This window comes from Rosa rugosa, chromosome 3 (genome assembly GCF_958449725.1).
Source record: "Rosa rugosa chromosome 3, drRosRugo1.1, whole genome shotgun sequence".
NCBI classification, from domain to species: Eukaryota; Viridiplantae; Streptophyta; class Magnoliopsida; order Rosales; family Rosaceae; genus Rosa; species Rosa rugosa.
In genome coordinates, this window is record NC_084822.1 from 52,831,989 (window position 1) to 52,849,442 (window position 17,454).

Below are 17,454 nucleotides of genomic sequence, written 5' to 3' on the forward strand. Positions count from 1 at the left end.
CTTATTTTTATTTTAAATATCATCTCTTTTTCCTCCATCCAAACACACTATTGAGGTGTGTGTTATTCATCTTGTTTATTATTCTCATGTTTAAAGATTTGAAGGGATTTGAAGGGAACAGTAATAAATCTTTAAGGATTTCCCAATATTTATTAACACAAGTAATCAATATGGGTATTTACAAAACGTCAACCTATATTGATCATACTAAATAGTAGCCTTAATATAGTCAAATAATAGAATATTTCATGATTTTTATTACCAATATTGAAAGTAAAACCATCAAGATCAAGTTTGGAAACAGAAATTAAATTCCGAGAACAAGTCGGAACATAAAGAGTTTGAAACAAATCCAAATAATGGCTGGTATCTAAAATCAAACGAAAAGTTCCAATGGCTTCAACTGGTGCTTTCACTCGATTCCCCATATAGATAAAATTTTCATTTGGATTTAGCCTTTGGGTTGTAAGGAATCCCTGCATCGAATTAGAAACATGAACAGTAGCACCTGAGTCAGCCCACCAAGTATTATAAGGAACTTCAACTAAATTTGATTCGAATAATACATAAGCCAAAGGCTTACCTTTCTTTTTGAACCATGCCTTACGTTTTGGGCAATCATACTGATAATGTCCATCCTTTCTACAGAAATGACATTTGTCATTCAGTCCCTTATTAGGAGCCTGAGCAGCATCAGCAGGTCCATTGTTCTTTGGTGGTCTTTTCTTAGCACCATTTCCAGGTTTTCTTCCAAATTTTCTTTCAACTCCATGACCTACAAGATGAATGGAATTTTGTTCTTGTTGCTTAAGCCTTTCTTCCTCTTGAACAAGCATACTAGACAATTCATTAACATTCCACTTATCCTTAATAGTTTTATAGTTAATCTGAAATGCCTCATACTGAGGAGGTAAGGAATTCAAAATAAATTGAACAAGAAAGAACTCATCCACATTCATTCCCAGGGCCTTCAACTTTACTGCCAGATTAGTCATTTCAAGAACATGATCATGCGTGCTTCTCCTGCCATCAAATTTCTTGGTGGTAAGTTCAGCCATTAATGTCCCTGCAAGAGACTTGTCAGCACTCTTGAAACGATCCTCAATGTTCTTCAAGAATTCCTTAGCAATTTCAGCTTTCAGAAGTGTAGTCTTTATGTTGTTTGCTATAGTTATTCGCATCAGCATAATGCTCAGTTTATTCGACTTTTCCCAAGCCTTATGGAAAGCCTTTTCTTCATTTGTGCTTTCATTAGTTAGAGCAGCAGGTTTCTCGGTTTGGAGTGCCAAATCCAGATCTAGAACACCTAAGTGAAACTGAACTTGTTCACACCATTCCGAGAAATTCAGTCCATTAAGCACTGGAATTAATAGATGAAGCATGTGAATGAAGCGAAACATGAGCTGCAACACAATAATACAAGGGCTCACAACATTAATTCTTTGAGTCACTAAACACGTATAAACAGTAAATATATCAACACAATACTCCTTTGGGTAGTTATCATGCAGATATTTAACTAAAATGATGCATTTATCGTCATTTGAGCAATGAGTATATTCCTAATCAGTCAAGCTTGTAATCTTTGGATCTCCAAAACTAATCTAACAGGAAATATATCAAAAAACTTCATTCTATTCATTAATCATACGAATGGTTAATCTACCTTTGGGTGATTCTTAAATTCTTATGAATAATGAAAATCAATATGCTTATGAGTAAACCTTAAAACTTTACAAGGCAATTTTTCATTTCATATGCATCAATGTCATAAGCAATTGATAATTATCTAATTTGATATTCATGAGACCTTACTGGTTTGACCACTTTGGTGACTAACAAACCACCATACTATGAATTCAAAAGGTTAGATGAAATAAACAATCAAAATTGACATTCATAAAACTAGCAAAGCCAAATTGCTAGCGTTATGCCATTATTTCATTTGTGCTTACAGTACCATATTCATAATCATATATCATAATACATAAGATGCAAGTCTGATAAAAAACAAACAGCTACAGATGAACAACATATGACCAAACCAGATTAATCATATAACTAGCGAAACGTTCATATAAATATATTTTGTTGTAAATAAATTCATATGCATATATAAATGCGCATGAAATATATGAACAACAATATATATTCCATTAACGGAGAATCATGAAAGCTCTATTACTGAGCTCTGATACCACATGTAAGAGTTTAAATACATAAAACCAAGATCAGGAACTTACATGATCTCACAACATTAACCGTAAGGCGGAAAACATAAACTACATACCTTGTTCCATTGGAGCAATATGTAGTATACTAAGACGCAGCGATTCGGCGAAGTCGTCAATCAAAGGAAATTGTTTCTCTCTCAGGCCTTGCACCTCAAACTCTCATACGTGTTTTAAGTACTTTATGTGTGTACATAAGATGGAATTGTGCATTGATTATATAGGGTGAGAGAGGACCAATTTCCATCAATGACTTAGGTGATTTCCATCCATCATGGAAATAGATATAGGAAATTCTCTCTGATTGATCAATTAGGATCCATCAATTAGTCTATTAAATCATATATGAAATATACACCATAAACACCAATTACTTCATATGATCCACAATTAAAGGAGTATATTTCATTTGGGCTGAAACGATTTTGAGGCAAACAATAATGAAACTGCAACAACGTGATGAGACGAGCTACTATACTCCAGATCTTCTGCTGGTCTGGTTACTCTACATATACGAATAATCAACTCAAAACGGAGGAGATATATGAACAAAAAAGAATGTTGAGTTCTTATTAACTTAACTACTACTGAGAATTAATTAATTTGAGACCAATAACACGTGCATTATTAAGAAGGAATCACAATAGCCCACATGCATCTCCAACACCTGATGCCCTGGGCATTAAAAACGCACCAAAACTCGATCCGACTATGGTCCACAACTTGGTGTAAATAGTGGTCTCGGGGAAGTGTTTTTTTTCTTTTAGTCCAGTATCCATGAGACATGAACTGTAATTAATTTATAATTTTTAACCTTTTAATTTTCTTATCAGGGAGAATTCCACAAATGGTCACTTAACTATGACTCATTCGACACTTTAGTTACTCAACTTTTAAATATATCACTTTGGTCACTCAACTATTACTCTATCAATCACTTTAGTCACCCAATGACCATTTTATCTCACTTTAATCACTTCTCTCAATCATTCTAATACATATTTCTCAATTTTTCACAATTGGTTGGACGAAAATATCATTAATATTGTGACAAATAAATTTTTTTTAATTAAAAAAATTAACGAAGTGACTAAAGTGATATATTTAAAAGGTGAGTGACCAAAGTGTCGAATAAGTAATAGTTGAGTGACCATTTATGATATTCTCCCTTCTTATCAGTTTGAGAATAAATAAACAGTTCATTATTATAAGTTACTAACAAGTTAAAAGATACTTGGGAGTCCCTTCTTGCTCTCGAGTTAGGGTTTCAGGACTCTAGATTTCTTGTTGTCGGTTTCTTCAGTAGTTCCGTCTAGATCTCAACTGCTTGAGTCAAGCTTGCCGCATGTGGGGGAAGGTTTTGGGCTTGAGAAAGGCTATTAAATATCGTTTACTCTCTGTGGTTGTTCATGGAGGAAGTGGTCGATGGACTTGCTTCTAAGTTGGTGATTTCAGAAACAAAAGATCTTAAGGTATCAAACTTGATGATATTGAGCAACTAGCGCTTAAGAAATTTTGGCTAGTTGGAAGATTGTTGACGACGGTGAATTATAACAGTGATGCTTTGAGTTTTCCGATGAAGAGGATTTGGAAGATTCAAGGAGAAGTTGTAATTTCAAGGTGGGGAGGCTCTGATCGTTTGCTTTTTTCCTTTCAATGTGACTATGACAGAAGAAGGGTTATGAAAGGAAGTCATTGGACTTTTGATAATGCTCTGCTTTTGCTCTCTACCATGGATGGAAGAACAGATCCGATGAAGGTGCCGCTCGAGTTCCGCACTTCTGGACACGAGGTGGAGGTCTTCCGTCGGATTTGATGTCACAGAAAATGAGAAGACGGACCAGTAACATTCTGGGAAATTTTGTGGATAATGATCAAGAGGCAAATGAAGATTGTACTAACACGTGGAAAATTCTATAATACATACCCGTATCTCATACACACATTTATAAATGTGACAACAAATTTGTTGTCAGAGTGGTAATGTTTAGTCATATTTTGTGTAATCTTAGTTCTAATAATGGTAATTACACCTCCTACGATATTGTTACAAGCTTTTGAACAAATTCGTTGTCAATGTTGTAATTTTTGTTTAACTATATGTAAATAGTGTAAATGAATATGGTAACTTTGTTCTCAATGTTGTAATTTTGATTCAAATACTTGTAATTTTTGTTCAAATAGATATAAAATGAGTGTATGATAAACATCACAGTACCATAACTTGTCTCCTAACACGTAGCAGTGTTTGAAGATTTACATCTCTGTTTCATTTCCATTCAAGAGTTCTTAAATGATTAACATAATATTTCAAAAAAAAAAAAATTAACATAAATCAAATTTCAACGTTTGGACGAGTAAATGGATGTTAATCACCTGATAAAGATATAGGCTCACATTTTACTAGTACAACTATAAAACTGACTCATCCTAATTCCAATAAATTGAAATCCTAAAATTTGCGAGTCATTGGTATTGTTCTTCCGATGCCCCAACTACAGATCAATTTAGTTTCACCTATAAAGAATGTGTTGGCTAAATGTAGTTGTACCATTGTAGTAATTGGGATATGGTAACTAGGTAGCTAGGACGGTCACGGAATAAGGCATTGGGGGTGTAAATATGATGTGAAGGAGTCTATTGATTAGTCAAAACTACGCACATTTAGGGGTTGAGGTCCAAACTTGGAGCTAGGAGGGAGGTGCAATACCATCATGATGCACCAAAATAGTAAGTGGCAACGTTGGTGGTAGAGGTAGTTTCATAATTTCATTACACAATTCCGTAAGAAAAAGGTAGGCAGATAGATAGAAAAAGAGTGAAAATGAATGGTGGGTGACCTTCGACTTATTATTGAGAATGACAGGCCAACAAACAGTTATTATTACAATTAAGCACACATGATTTGGTCGATCGATCGATATGAGTAAGTGAGCAACCAAGCAGGGGAGGGACTCTAGTCCTTCCATAGTGTCCCCCCAAAAACGTGGACCATTTTCAAGTACTAGTTCAACCTTTTTCGTAACAGAGAAAAGAGAAAACGTGGAATCCAAGGCAAGATCCATAGGCAGGCTTATTGGAACCTCCATCAATCCCACTTCCACATGCGTCTTGGCTAATTAGGCTTATTGGATCCATTGCTTCATTTCCTCTTTCTGCATCATCCTATGTATATGGGCATGCCAGGGTCCATTGTGGTTTCCAAAACAGAGCTTACTCTCCACTAGCTTTTCTCAGTTTGTCTTTCTTTTCTTCTTTAGCTTGTTTCTAATCCTTTTTCAGCCTTCTTCTTGTTGACGAAAACACACGTGTAAAACACTTATTTGTAATTTACTAATTACCTTAGGATGATTTTTGTCACTCGATTCTTAATTATGTACACACCCGGACTTGTTAATCGTCGAAGTCAATTAAAAAGGTAAAAGTGAGCCTAAACTCAGAATCCCATTTATCTGCAGATTTACACTTTATAGCTTTAATAATTGGTCGGATTGCAACTTCTTCTCTACGTCAGGGAACACCATAAAGCATTAAAGCTAGCTCGAAGCACGCTCCTTTTCTCATTATTAATGATCATCATAGAGGCCTCTAGCGACCAACTCAAGGCCCCCATATTTATCTTGAGCCCACTTTCCAAGGCCCAGAGTTCCCACCACTTTAATTAATCATAGGTTATAACTAATCCATACATTTTTAAGTTCACCTACGTACTGTAAGTCCCGTTCTTATATCAAAATTGTTCACTAACAAGGCTTCTTTTATTTAGATTCCGTTTCTAAATTGGAACAACTTCAGGGGGGTGAACTATTTTAACTATTTATACGAGTAGTTTATGGACACGTATGCAAGCATTATTAATGTTATTATTAAGGCAGTACACAAGTGAGCGGCCCCTTTTAGCTACGCTTTTACTACACGTATCCACCCATCCTGATTGGTGGAGCTCAATCTACCACTATATTATGATTCTTTTGCTTGATTCATCACATTGACAAGTGCTTTTACTCCACTTTTGTTGATGTAAAATAGTGAAGAACAATTACTTTTGGAGATTTAGGTCTTAAAATTCAAAGAAATCCAATGGTAAGGTTACCGTTATTCTATAGACCCCACCGCACTGTATAATTAACTTTGACAGCGTTATCCATCTTATCCACACGTCAGATACTTTACACTCCAACACAGAATCATAACCATCCACTTTATCTTAAGCCCGCGGTGAAAATGTCCTTGGTCACGCCTCATGTCATGTCAATTGACGAAATTGCCACTCCTTACTCATATAATACCAAAAACAACGCTGAATATCACGATGAAATTTAAAAGGGCAAGAGCGTCAACCCGAATATGCGGTCCGTGAAGCTGATCCGTCACTATTTGTTGGAAAAAAAGAAGAAGGAGAAACGTGAGCCGTGTGTTTGAGATTAAACGGTGATTAGGGTCTAATGTGTATGGCGTGCTATGCACCCTAGATACACGCAAGACATTTCGCTCTGGTTTATACGGAACCCAAGACCCAGTTTATAATAGTGAGAGCCTGTTAATCAAAATCAAAATCAAAATCCAAATCCGACGCCAAAATTACAAAAACAAATTTAAACTCTCTCTCTCTCTCTCTCTCTCTCGCCGCCGACACCGAGACTCTTGGCCGTGGCGTTTCGGCGGCGATTCGCGTTCTCTTAACACACGCTATTCGTTTTTCCTATTCTTAATCCAATAAAAGCTTCAGAATAATCTTCGAGAGGTACTCATCGGCTTCTCACTGACGCTCTGAGACTAGTTCAATTTTCAATGTTTTTGTGTATTTGTTTAATCTAAACTGAGATTCGTTATCTGCATCCGATTGTTTATTTAGTGAGTTTTTTGTTTTTCAAAATTGTGAGGGGGGTAATGAATGTTGAGAATGCCTATATCTCGTGTTGACATTTTAATTAGGGCAGTGATCGCGAACTTCAGTGTTTTGTTGTGGTTTTGATGAATCTGGTGTTAACCTGTGTTTTTTTGCTCGGAAAGGGAGAAGTTATGGAGGAAAATCGAGGGAATAAGTTTGCTTTTCAAGGGCTTCCTGAATCCAATTCAGTGAAGGTGCTTTGAGAAATTAAGCTCAGCTGAATGTATCCGAAACCAACATTTTATGATTTATGAACAGGAGAAAGGGAACATTGACAAATAGAAATAGGGTGTTTGATTTTTGTTTTTCGGGAGTCCAATTCTGGTTCATCAATCTCGTCTATTGTGATTTTAACTGCTTTTTTTTTTGTTATTTTTTAGTTCATATTATGTATTCAACCGAAATTTTTGTGTCTGCTACTAAATTTTTAGGAGTATGGGTTGAATTTTATATGATTGTAAGAATAAAAATTTGCAGTTGCTTGGTATGGATGTAAGCTGTTTTGTTCTATTGTATTGTGTACTTTTCCAGATTGTTGATTTGACTCAGTGGCTAATTAACTTCTTCTTCTTTTTTTTTTTTTTCTTTCTATTGTTAGGTATACAAGATGATTGGATCATTTCTTACCAGAGGACTTGTGTATGTCATTAAATGACCCTCCCTATCTGATTGCTTGAAACATACATATGATTATCTTCAGATTATTATGCCCCCTATTGAAACATTTGCAGGATGATCCTTGGCTATGCTTATCCAGCCTATGAGTGCTACAAAACTGTTGAAAAGAACAAGCCGGAGATCGAACAACTTCGCTTTTGGTGTCAGTATTGGTATAGTTATATACTTTTGTCTGAAATAGTCTTTGATGGTTCCTAATTAATGTATCTTTTTTAATTTTCTTTTCTTCTCGAGTTGCAGGATTTTGGTGGCTGTTTTGACGGTATGTGAGAGAGTTGGTGATGCTTTCGTTTCATGGTAAGGAATTTGTGTTTGACTGCTGAGTGAATTCAGATATTATTTACCGTGCCAGTTCCTTGTCTCATTCTAGGTGTTCTTATTTCTTGAAGGGTTCCAATGTATAGTGAAGCTAAGTTGCTCTTCATCATATATCTGTGGTTTCCTAAAACAAAGGTATAGGATCCCTCACAGTGTGGACTGACCATGAGCTTGCTTAACTGTCTGTTTGCATTATTATTAGTATACTCCTTTCATTGTGTACTGACAGCTATTTTATATTTCAGGGAACGACTTATGTGTACGATTCCTTCTTTAGACCATATCTTGCAAAGCATGAGAATGATATTGATAGGAACTTGTTGGAACTAAGAACTAGGGCTGGTGATTTTGCTATTTTATATTGGCAAAGAGCTGCAAGCTACGGTCAGACAAGAGTATTTGATATTTTGCAGTATGTTGCTGCTCAATCAACACCAAGGCCTCGCCCTGTTCAGGTGTGTAACATGAATCAGACTTGATATTATGGTATTACCTTTTTCCAGTGTCCAATACACCATACCTGTTTTAAGGAGATGTCATATAGTTCCTTTTCAAGTAGTTATGCTTCATGGGGCTTTGGAGCCATAGTAATTTCTTATATATTTAGATTAAAAGTCAAAACCTCTAAGTGCTGATCTTTAATTTGGCGAAGCCTCATACAAACAGATGGACAATTCTAATTTAGAAAAACAATTAGTTATTTGCTTAGTTTGTTTTTTCCTTTCCTTTCTCCCCATCACTGCAGTGGATCATTCCTCACTCCTTAGATAAGATTGATCTGTGGGTGTCAGGGTCTTAGTAATACTGGATTGAGAGTAAAGCTATGTTAATTAAATTGCTTTTCCCTTACTGTCGTGAATTATTGATTGTACATTATATACCCTGAATACCATATGCATGTGTCATCTGATCCTTTAATGTTTATAGTTACTGTAGGCTTGCATGTGTATTTTGCTACCTTGCATTTAAGTTTTTTGGGCCTCTGCTAAGAAAGGTGTTACTCTTCAAATTGCAGCCACAACCAGGTGTTAGGGGTCGCCAACCCCCTGCTGCTCGCCAGCCTGCTCCAGCTCCAAATCGCCAACCGGCTACAACAACGCAATCCCAACCCGAAGAACCACCATCTCCCACTTCCAGTACATCTTCTAGTAAGGACCAAAGAGAGATAGCAGAAGCGTTGGCTCCTTTACCAAAGGCTAAAGCTGCCCCCCAAGCAGCAAGTTCCAATACTCAAAAAGCACCAGCTCCACCTGAATCATCTGGCCAATCTACACCAATTGAAGAGGTGGAGGCAATGCAGACTGAAGCAGTGACATCCTCAGCAGCAACTGAAAATACAAATCTGCCCCCGAAAGATACACTAATGGAAGGTCCCATTCGGCAAACACGAGCATCATTAAGGAAAACCCGTTCTGCATCTGCAGCAAACCGTTGAAGCAGTCTGTCTTTCAAAATTCAGCTTCTAAAGCTAGCTAAACAGTAGTTGGAGAAATGATGCTCATTAAACTGTTGATGTAGACACTGACACTGATGTAAATTTGTGGTGTCCACTAGTTTCTATTCCATTCGTTTTATTAATTGGACGTCATTTAGCAGATCAAAGGGTTCTGATTTTGTGGGAGTTGATTAACTGATGCAGTACTCCGAAATAACGTAGCGAAGTTGCATCTCATGCCTGAATGGGTGTTGACACTGAGTCGTAAATATGAGTGTCAATCTTACCTTCTGTCGTGTAGAGCGACTAGAGCCTATGTAAGTAGGTGTTTATATTTATCATCTGAGTACTACGTGAGTTTGAGGCAAACGAACATGTTGCCCCAAGAAATTTCGTTGGCAATTATAATGTTGCCTATGAAATTTTGGTAGAATTGTAGAAAAAAAGTTTTTATTTAAATTAAATTAGAAAATACCTTTGCCGATGATTTATTCGTTGGGAAATTTCGGTGGGAAGAAAGTTTCTATTTAAACTAGAAAATACCTTTTTTGCTGACGAGTAGAGAGTTTTTATTTAAATAAAATTAGAAAATGTCGGTAGTGGAACCAGAAAATTGGTATACAAATAAGGTAATGGATAAGAGAACTGGGTGTTGATCGACTTGATTCCATTCTGTTTCCAGCAAAAACCTAACCGGCTACGCCAATCTAACTACTGTAAGTGTCGATAAGAAATTAGGTGAAATTATGATTATCCAATAAACGAGTTTTAGTGAAAGCTTATCAAACTCTTGCTACTCGCTAGTTGTGTATGTTCTACAATCTACATCATCAGTTTTAATAATAGTTAGGCAGGTTGTTGGATTACTTGTAGCCTAAAATTGCCAAAAATAGCATTATTTCTCAGAAAATAATGTAACGTCTTGTTTGATTGTAACCGGTATAAATGCTTTAGATGGCTTAAGCAGCCATGGAAAAAACACTAGCTTCCTCGCTGTATATCTGTCCGACCTTTCAGGTGGTATAACTATGGATTGTTAGTAAAAAGAAACAAAAAAACTTGATACACGATTTGCATCTGGAACACGAAAGAGCGCTGTCCTTCGTGTCATCTGGAACAATTAACAGCCTTGTACCTATTTACAATTAGGTTACAGCCAAACCCAAACCTGACACTGCAGCACCATTCACAGACTTGTCTACAAGGAGGTTGTTTAATTAGTTGCTGCAAGTGAACAAGAAGAGAAGAGTCTTTTACTACATGAGCATTTCCAATTGTAAACCGAATGTATAGATGTCCTAGTAAGTAGTAACAAGGACTCTAGAGAGAATATTGCTGCTTACCCCAGAGATCTGTAAGGCTGACTTCAGGTTCTGATCTAAACCAATAGTCATCGTTGGCCTGCAAACAGAAGTACATAGTTTGGTTAAGCAATGACCAGTGACAGAAAAGTAACATCAACGAGTGAAAAGCATCTTGTAAGAGATCAAGAACTTACATCCAAGTGCGAAAGAACAATCTTCTGCATCCCAGAAGATGCCTCTGCGCCTGGTAAGCTATGAATTTCTGGTGACATCCCTCCATCTTCCATTCTGCAATAGCCAGTGTTATTGCAAGGGGATGAACCTGTTGAGTTTTCTTGCTTAACGGTAATGCCTTCTTGTTGGCCTTGGTAATTACTACAATTATTAAGCATAAAGGTGTTACACGACAAAACATCATGCATGTAAACATCAGGAAAAGAAAAAAAATCTACAAATAAACATTTACACCTACATCTCTACCGAGACTATGCAATATAAAGAGCAAACCTTAAGAGGTAACAATCTATCTGTCCTGTGGCGCTTCTGACCGTCATTCTGTACTGTCCTTGGGGAAAATCAATATCCTGATCAAGTAAAAAACCATCAGATGTTAATACTATTCGCAAATTCCGAAACCACATCTACCCATGATACCCACCTCATCAGGATCAAGAACTTCAATAGTACTAGCATGAGGAGCTTTTATTGCAATGAGAGTTTGATTCTGTGACAACATCAATAATATAATAGTGAGATTGAAGTTAATTAGATAAAGCGTCAACTTTAATGAAAATTTCAGAGGACAAGAAAATACAAATACATATAGACCTGGAAGCAGGGAAGGCTCAAGATATCTCCCTCCGTCAAAAAGAGGTACCTGAAAAAGTTGATGTATGTTTTAAAAGAAAATACACAAAAATAAAAATAAAAGGAGAGATCATCCTGGATGCAGAAAATAACATAAGTGATTTCAGGATATACTTTTTATTGTTCCTATCTTCCTTCACAGTCCTTATAAGCTCTCGTCTTTCCCTGAAAAATCAACATCATGACAGCTTAACACACGAAAAAGATAAAGCATCTCAAATTCTCACTTTAAATTCTAAATTGAGCAACCTTATAGCGTCATTAAGCCTGCATTCTTCAGCACATAAATATTCAACCTCCTCCTGAAAGAAACCAAACGCTCTGCATGGTTAAAGATATTAGAAACTACTTTTAGCTTAACAAAAGAAATCTGAAAATTTCTAAAACCCTGAATTAAATTATGATATAACACCACTAACAACTGGTTAGACAAACCTCAGTTCAGGTTTGAAATTGCTTATCTAACCTGACCAACAACTACTCAAGAACTCATAGAATGCTTCTGAGCAACAGTGAGATAAGATGACACTTTCTTCAATTCTTTTCTATGAAAACTCCATCCCCAAACAGATCATTCAATACTGAAGATAACAATGGGTCATGTACTCCATGTCCATTATGACTCAATTATATTTTCCAACACAGAAACTCAGTCTACACCATAATTAAATGCATTGACAAGAGAGTGCCATCAGTCCAGTTGGCACAAGACCAACATCAGTACTCTTTCAACATTGTCTTTCCAAGTTGGCATACGTAAGCACAATATGCAACAAGATATGAAAGAGATCCAAGTGATTAGAATTTACGTGTACCTTTAATTTAAAAACTTGATCATCCAGTTCCCCTGGCACATCATGTCCCCTGCTCATTAAGGTGCAGTAGTCATGTAAACTGATAAATTGCAAGTCAATGAAAGAAAAGAGAAGGTTGACATAATTACTTCCAGCGGACGTGGTTCTTTGAAACTTTTACTAACAAATTTATTCCTTCAAGAACGTTTGTAATATCATATATCCTCCTCTTTTGAACCTGTAACAAATATGGCATAAATACAAGGAACGTACAATAAGTTATATATTTCAGACATAAGAGCATGGCATTTTAAACTCTCAATAGGGATTTGATATCAACGACATTTGATATACCTCCAACACCTTTGCTGCTTTGTTTAAATCAAGAGTTCTATCCTTGGTATCCTGAAGTAATCTGACAAATTTCTTAGTTAACAAGCCTGCAAACAACAAGTACACTCCATATTAACCATGACCGGAGGATTCAATACTCATCAACGCATAACGGATAAAATTCGGTAATGAAATAAGTTCTCAAATGTGTGTGCAGAGTAAGATGGAGGTAGAGAGATAACTTAAAATCAATATAACCCTATCTTAATCTCAACTTACCTAAAGAACTGTCAAAACGGCAAGTAGTAACTGGAGTCACGCCATTTTGTTGAGACTCTGCATTTACAGTCTCAGATTTGATAGGCTTAGCAACCCTTGATTTACTGATCTTCTGTACACCTCTCCAGGACTTTGGTATAGTGGATACAGGATCATTAAGTACTTTCTTTTGGTCAGCAGCAGTTGCCTGCCCACTAGTCTGAGCCTCACAGTCATCCGCTTCTTCTTTAATCCTCCCCAACTGCAGTAATTACATATATATCAAGGTGCTTAAACTGTAGAAGTAGTTTCTAGGAATCCTAGAAACTACAACCTTCTTGGATATCAAATCAAAGAGAACAATTCATGTAACTGCCATGCAGATGAATCACTCTACAACCACAAAACAAATCAAAATTGCACTCATACTGTCATACGCAACAGCGAGTCAGCGAGTGTGAGCAACTAGGCGATGCCAATTGTAAAATAAACCTGCCATCACGACTAGTGCTACATACTGAAATGAACAGCTGACACTATTTACTCAAGAGATAGAAAAACACTGACTCGAGATATGATTGTAGCGAAATTCTATAGCTGACATCATTGATCTTATGTAACAACCAGCTAAGATTTTCGGTACCGAAATAAATCCACCATAGTCACTAATACTAGGACAAATTACTGCTACGAAATCACGAAATTGAAAATCTCAAACAAGCACAAAGCCAAATCACTAACTGCTAAAATCACCAACCTAATCATCAACATCACAGAAGCAAGCAACCATCAAGACCTCTACAGATTTGACAATGCTAACGAGACTTCAAATCAATCAAAACCTAACAAGCAAATAAATCCAAAAAAAATAAAAATAAATAAATAATAAAACGAAATCAAGATAAGGCGGTGGAGGAGCTGAGGCAGACCTCAAGCTTAGAAAAAGCGGCGTAGGCGTCGGCGCGTGAACTGAGAGGCTTATCGGAGAGGCTTAAAGGTTTGGAATCTTCATCGTCCGGCGGCGGAGTGAAGTGGCGAACACGGCGTGGATTCGACGGCAGAGATGATGAGGTCGGAGCCTGGAGCGAGTGAGAATGTAGACGATGGTACTGGAATTGAGTCGGGCGAGGTAGGCGACTCGGATCCTCCATATCTGAGTTTGAGAGAACCAGAAACGCACAAAATGTGTGAGAGAGAGAGAAGAGAAAGAGGGGTAGGTTATTTTTTGAGTGTGGAGGGAAAACAATTTTGGGTAATTAATTACTCAATTTCCTGCGTGCTTCTGTTTTTATGGGGATTCCGAGAAAATTAAAAAATTAGAAAAAAAAAGGGAGAATCGTATCAAAGTAGAGTGATAGGCGGAGGTGACGCAGCAGCGGGAAATTGTAGGCGGGTCGGTTCGAATCTGTGTCGTGTCAACTAATCAGGCCGGGCCTTTTTGAGTTTTCCTTGAACTTGGGCTTTTTTATGGTTCTGTTTCGTTGGCCCAATGTTATCATTACATTTTATTGTGAGAATTTCTAGTTTCAAGTTTCAACCGGAGCATCACATGATTAGGCATGATTTTATTTTTCTTTTAAATTATGGAAAAATAAATAAAAGACTGTGCAAATAGGAACAACTTTTCTAAACACCTATTGGAAGCAAATAGCATCTGTTTTTTTTTTTTTTTTTTGACTTTGTCAAAGCCTTCGAGGCATGTGAAATGCTCTAACTGTGCATTGCAGCACAGTGCCTGGCCACTTTGACAGCTTCGGGGTTCGAAGCTAGGTTGGGGAGCACACCCAACTAGGCAAGAACCACTAGACCACTTGCAGTGGTTGCAAATAGCATCCCTTAGGTTACTCTAATTAGTAAAGCACAGGGGCTAGTAATGTTCATCAAAAGAAAATTTAACCAATTAAGTTCACAGTCACAGAATGAAGGCCAAATTAAGGATGGATGAACAAGAGAAAGAAAAGTATGGATATGCATGTCTTAATCATGTACCCCAACACAGAAAACAGAAGGGGATTATTTGTCTTCAGTCAGATATTTTATTAAATAAGAAGAGACTTTTAAACAATATACGATTAAGACCGCAGACGATGTAAGACTGCAATTAAGGCAGACAAAAACAGATCGATAATTAAAGAAAACAACAATCTAGTTGCTTAAGGCGAAGAAATCAAATCTACCAAAGTCCTAAAATCTTCCACAGCACTTCCGGAAGGCCCAGCAGCCTCTGCTAGAACCTCTTTGAGCATTCGTGCTTTACCTCTCATCTTCTTCCCCTCTTCATTTGCCAAAATGAGCTCAAAGCTCTTGAGTACTCCACTTCTCGTAAATACTCCACCCTCAATGCTCACTCCAACACCCCATACTTCCTCTATCAACCGCCCCGTCATTCGGTGATCTCCGAAAAACGGCCTGCAGATCATCGGCACACCATTTGCAATACTTTCATACACCGAATTGCACCCGCAGTGTGTTACAAACAACCCGATTGAAGCATGTCCCAGAACTTGAGTTTGGGGTGCCCATGCCACTATTTTACCCTGCTTGTTAGTCCTTTCGACGAATCCATCCGGCAATAGCTGCTTTATGTTGTCACGAAGAGACCAAAGAAATGGCATTCCACTCTCTTCCAATGCCTCAGCCAAAGCAATCAACTCGTGCGGAGGTGGGGCTGCCACAGTTCCGAAACTAATATACGCCACAGACGATGATGCTTCTTGCTCATCCAACCACGTAAGACAGCCGCTGGCATCGGAGTTTGACGCTGGAAGCGGCTGCAGTGGTAATGAGAGGGAGAGAAACCCTACATTAAGCACCTTCCTAAATTTGGATTTCAGATCATTGTTGAGAGCTGTGGAACTTAGTTCTTCGTACGAGTTCATGACAACGGCTGCCGGCTGCAGAAGCACATGCTCGAGTTTACTCAGTGTGTTGGCAAATACCGACTCGCTAGGAAGTACTTCATCGGGCACGTCCGCAATGAGCATGGCAGACAATCCTGGAATGACTTCCAGCCTTTTGTGCTGACGCCAATCTTCATTACCACCGTTTGCAATGGCTTCTTCGGCACAGATCTGGCGAATCAAATCTGTATATATATGAGCGGATAGGGTGTAGGCCAAGGGCAACCAAACAGGAAACCATGGAATGCCCAAACTCTCAGCAATCTCTCCACCAAAGACCAGGAATCCATCTGTGATCAGGGAACTGATCCGCCTCTCGCTTCTCTCCGCCACGGCCTTGTCTATACCTGCTTTGAACATTTCGGGTGCCGGCTTGAGGAATATGTCCACGGCATCCAGTGGATTTCCTGACATGACATAATCTTTGGGCAGAGCGTCCGGGACATTATAGGGTTTTATGTTGTCTGGAATGGCCTCTGATTTTGGCTTCGAGAAAAGGGAAGCGTTCGATTTCTCTGTGTTGAAGAAGGAAAACAACACGTCCGGGGCAGCGCTGGCCAGCTTGCACACCAAGGTCAGCAATGGATTTGCATGGTTTCCAAATGGAAATGCGAGGACCAAGACATGCCCTGCTTTCTGCGAGCTGTTGACTACTGCCATCATACATAAACTTAATTTCAATCTGTGGAATAATGATCGATGTGTTGGGTGTTGTTAATTTATGAAGAAAAGATTGCCGGTAGCTTGGCATATGAATATTAATTACACCTACCACTAGTATCTAATAAGTGGTGGTGGGAAGAAGAAGATAATTTGTGATGTGCATCGATCGGAATCACCAGGTTCTTACCTAGTAAGTAGCTAGGTTGGTGCGGGCACCATATTTCTTTATATATGTTGTCTTAATGGTACCTAGACTTGAGGGTAGAGAGATTTTTGTGTCCACCAAAAATATCCTCCACCACTCATTTAATACATTTTTTTTTTCACGTTACAAATTTCGTAAGCGGTAGCACAGTAATGATTGAAATTGATAAGCTCATTCGTAAAAGAGAGGAAAAAACCCTAGGTTCTGCTAGTGTTTTCTTTCTTTCAGCAGACAACGGGGACGATCTTTGGGCTTTTCTCGTAGAGGTTAGAGAGGACTGACTAGCTCTTCGTGTTTCGTCGCTTCTGTGGGACAGATTAGTTTGATTGTGTAGGAGGACGGATTGGAATTGTTGAAGGACGCATCTGACCACCGGAGAGTGCGGTGTGGCTGATAGGCTATACTTCTACCTTATTTCCTGGGTCGATTTAGGTGGGAAGAGGCTCTCTCAAAAAAAAAAAAAAGGTGGGAAGTGGGAACGGAATTTGGGCTTGGGCCGCTAGGCCTGGAGTCTTAAACCTTTTCTTTTTTCTTTTTTGCAGATCCATAATGTGTCTTCTAGTAATCTAGTATGTCC

The 17,454-nt window shown here is 38.0% G+C and overlaps 3 protein-coding genes across 3 annotated transcripts; 1 reads left to right on the plus strand and 2 right to left on the minus strand.

Moving 5' to 3' along the window:
• Positions 1-6,766: 6,766 nt before the first annotated feature.
• On the plus strand, positions 6,767-9,713 carry LOC133740408 (putative HVA22-like protein g). The gene is made up of 7 exons (XM_062168356.1): positions 6,767-6,975; positions 7,721-7,761; positions 7,854-7,952; positions 8,041-8,097; positions 8,190-8,253; positions 8,364-8,573; positions 9,134-9,713. The coding sequence occupies exons 2-7, from the start codon at positions 7,730-7,732 to the stop codon at positions 9,551-9,553; spliced, it is 882 nt and encodes a 293-aa protein (XP_062024340.1). The 5' UTR covers positions 6,767-6,975; positions 7,721-7,729; the 3' UTR covers positions 9,554-9,713.
• Positions 9,714-10,443: 730 nt separating this feature from the next.
• Positions 10,444-14,398, minus strand: LOC133739936 (transcription factor E2FC). The gene is made up of 13 exons (XM_062167762.1): positions 14,039-14,398; positions 13,131-13,371; positions 12,873-12,958; positions 12,668-12,756; positions 12,540-12,588; positions 11,974-12,026; positions 11,839-11,889; positions 11,686-11,734; positions 11,516-11,581; positions 11,365-11,441; positions 11,052-11,232; positions 10,897-10,954; positions 10,444-10,777 (listed from the first exon to the last, which is right to left on the minus strand). Exons 1-13 carry the CDS (start codon positions 14,258-14,260, stop codon positions 10,767-10,769), a joined length of 1,233 nt encoding a protein of 410 aa, XP_062023746.1. The 5' UTR covers positions 14,261-14,398; the 3' UTR covers positions 10,444-10,766.
• Positions 14,399-15,114: 716 nt separating this feature from the next.
• Positions 15,115-16,848, minus strand: LOC133738930 (anthocyanidin 3-O-glucosyltransferase 7-like). Its single transcript, XM_062166616.1, has one exon. It carries the CDS (start codon positions 16,670-16,672, stop codon positions 15,263-15,265), a length of 1,410 nt encoding a protein of 469 aa, XP_062022600.1. The 5' UTR covers positions 16,673-16,848; the 3' UTR covers positions 15,115-15,262.
• Between the last annotated feature and the right edge of the window lie 606 nt (positions 16,849-17,454).

What these genes read in the sequence shown, in the direction of transcription:
- LOC133740408 (XM_062168356.1), top strand. Translation starts at nt 7,730, where the DNA reads ATGATTGGATCATTTCTTACCAGAGGACTTGT. An exon ending in GGTGATGCTTTCGTTTCATG is followed by an intron (nt 8,098 to 8,189) that starts GTAAGGAATTTG and finishes TATTTCTTGAAG; the next exon opens with GGTTCCAATGTATAGTGAAG. An exon ending in CAAGGCCTCGCCCTGTTCAG is followed by an intron (nt 8,574 to 9,133) that starts GTGTGTAACATG and finishes TTCAAATTGCAG; the next exon opens with CCACAACCAGGTGTTAGGGG.
- LOC133739936 (XM_062167762.1), bottom strand. Translation starts at nt 14,260, where the DNA reads ATGGAGGATCCGAGTCGCCTACCTCGCCCGACTCAATTCCAGTACCAT. An exon ending in AAGCAGCAAAGGTGTTGGAG is followed by an intron (nt 12,757 to 12,872) that starts GTATATCAAATG and finishes TATTTGTTACAG; the next exon opens with GTTCAAAAGAGGAGGATATA. An exon ending in ATCAAGTTTTTAAATTAAAG is followed by an intron (nt 12,027 to 12,539) that starts GTACACGTAAAT and finishes GGTTTCTTTCAG; the next exon opens with GAGGAGGTTGAATATTTATG.
- LOC133738930 (XM_062166616.1), bottom strand. Translation starts at nt 16,672, where the DNA reads ATGATGGCAGTAGTCAACAGCTCGCAGAAAGCAGGGCATGTCTTGGTC.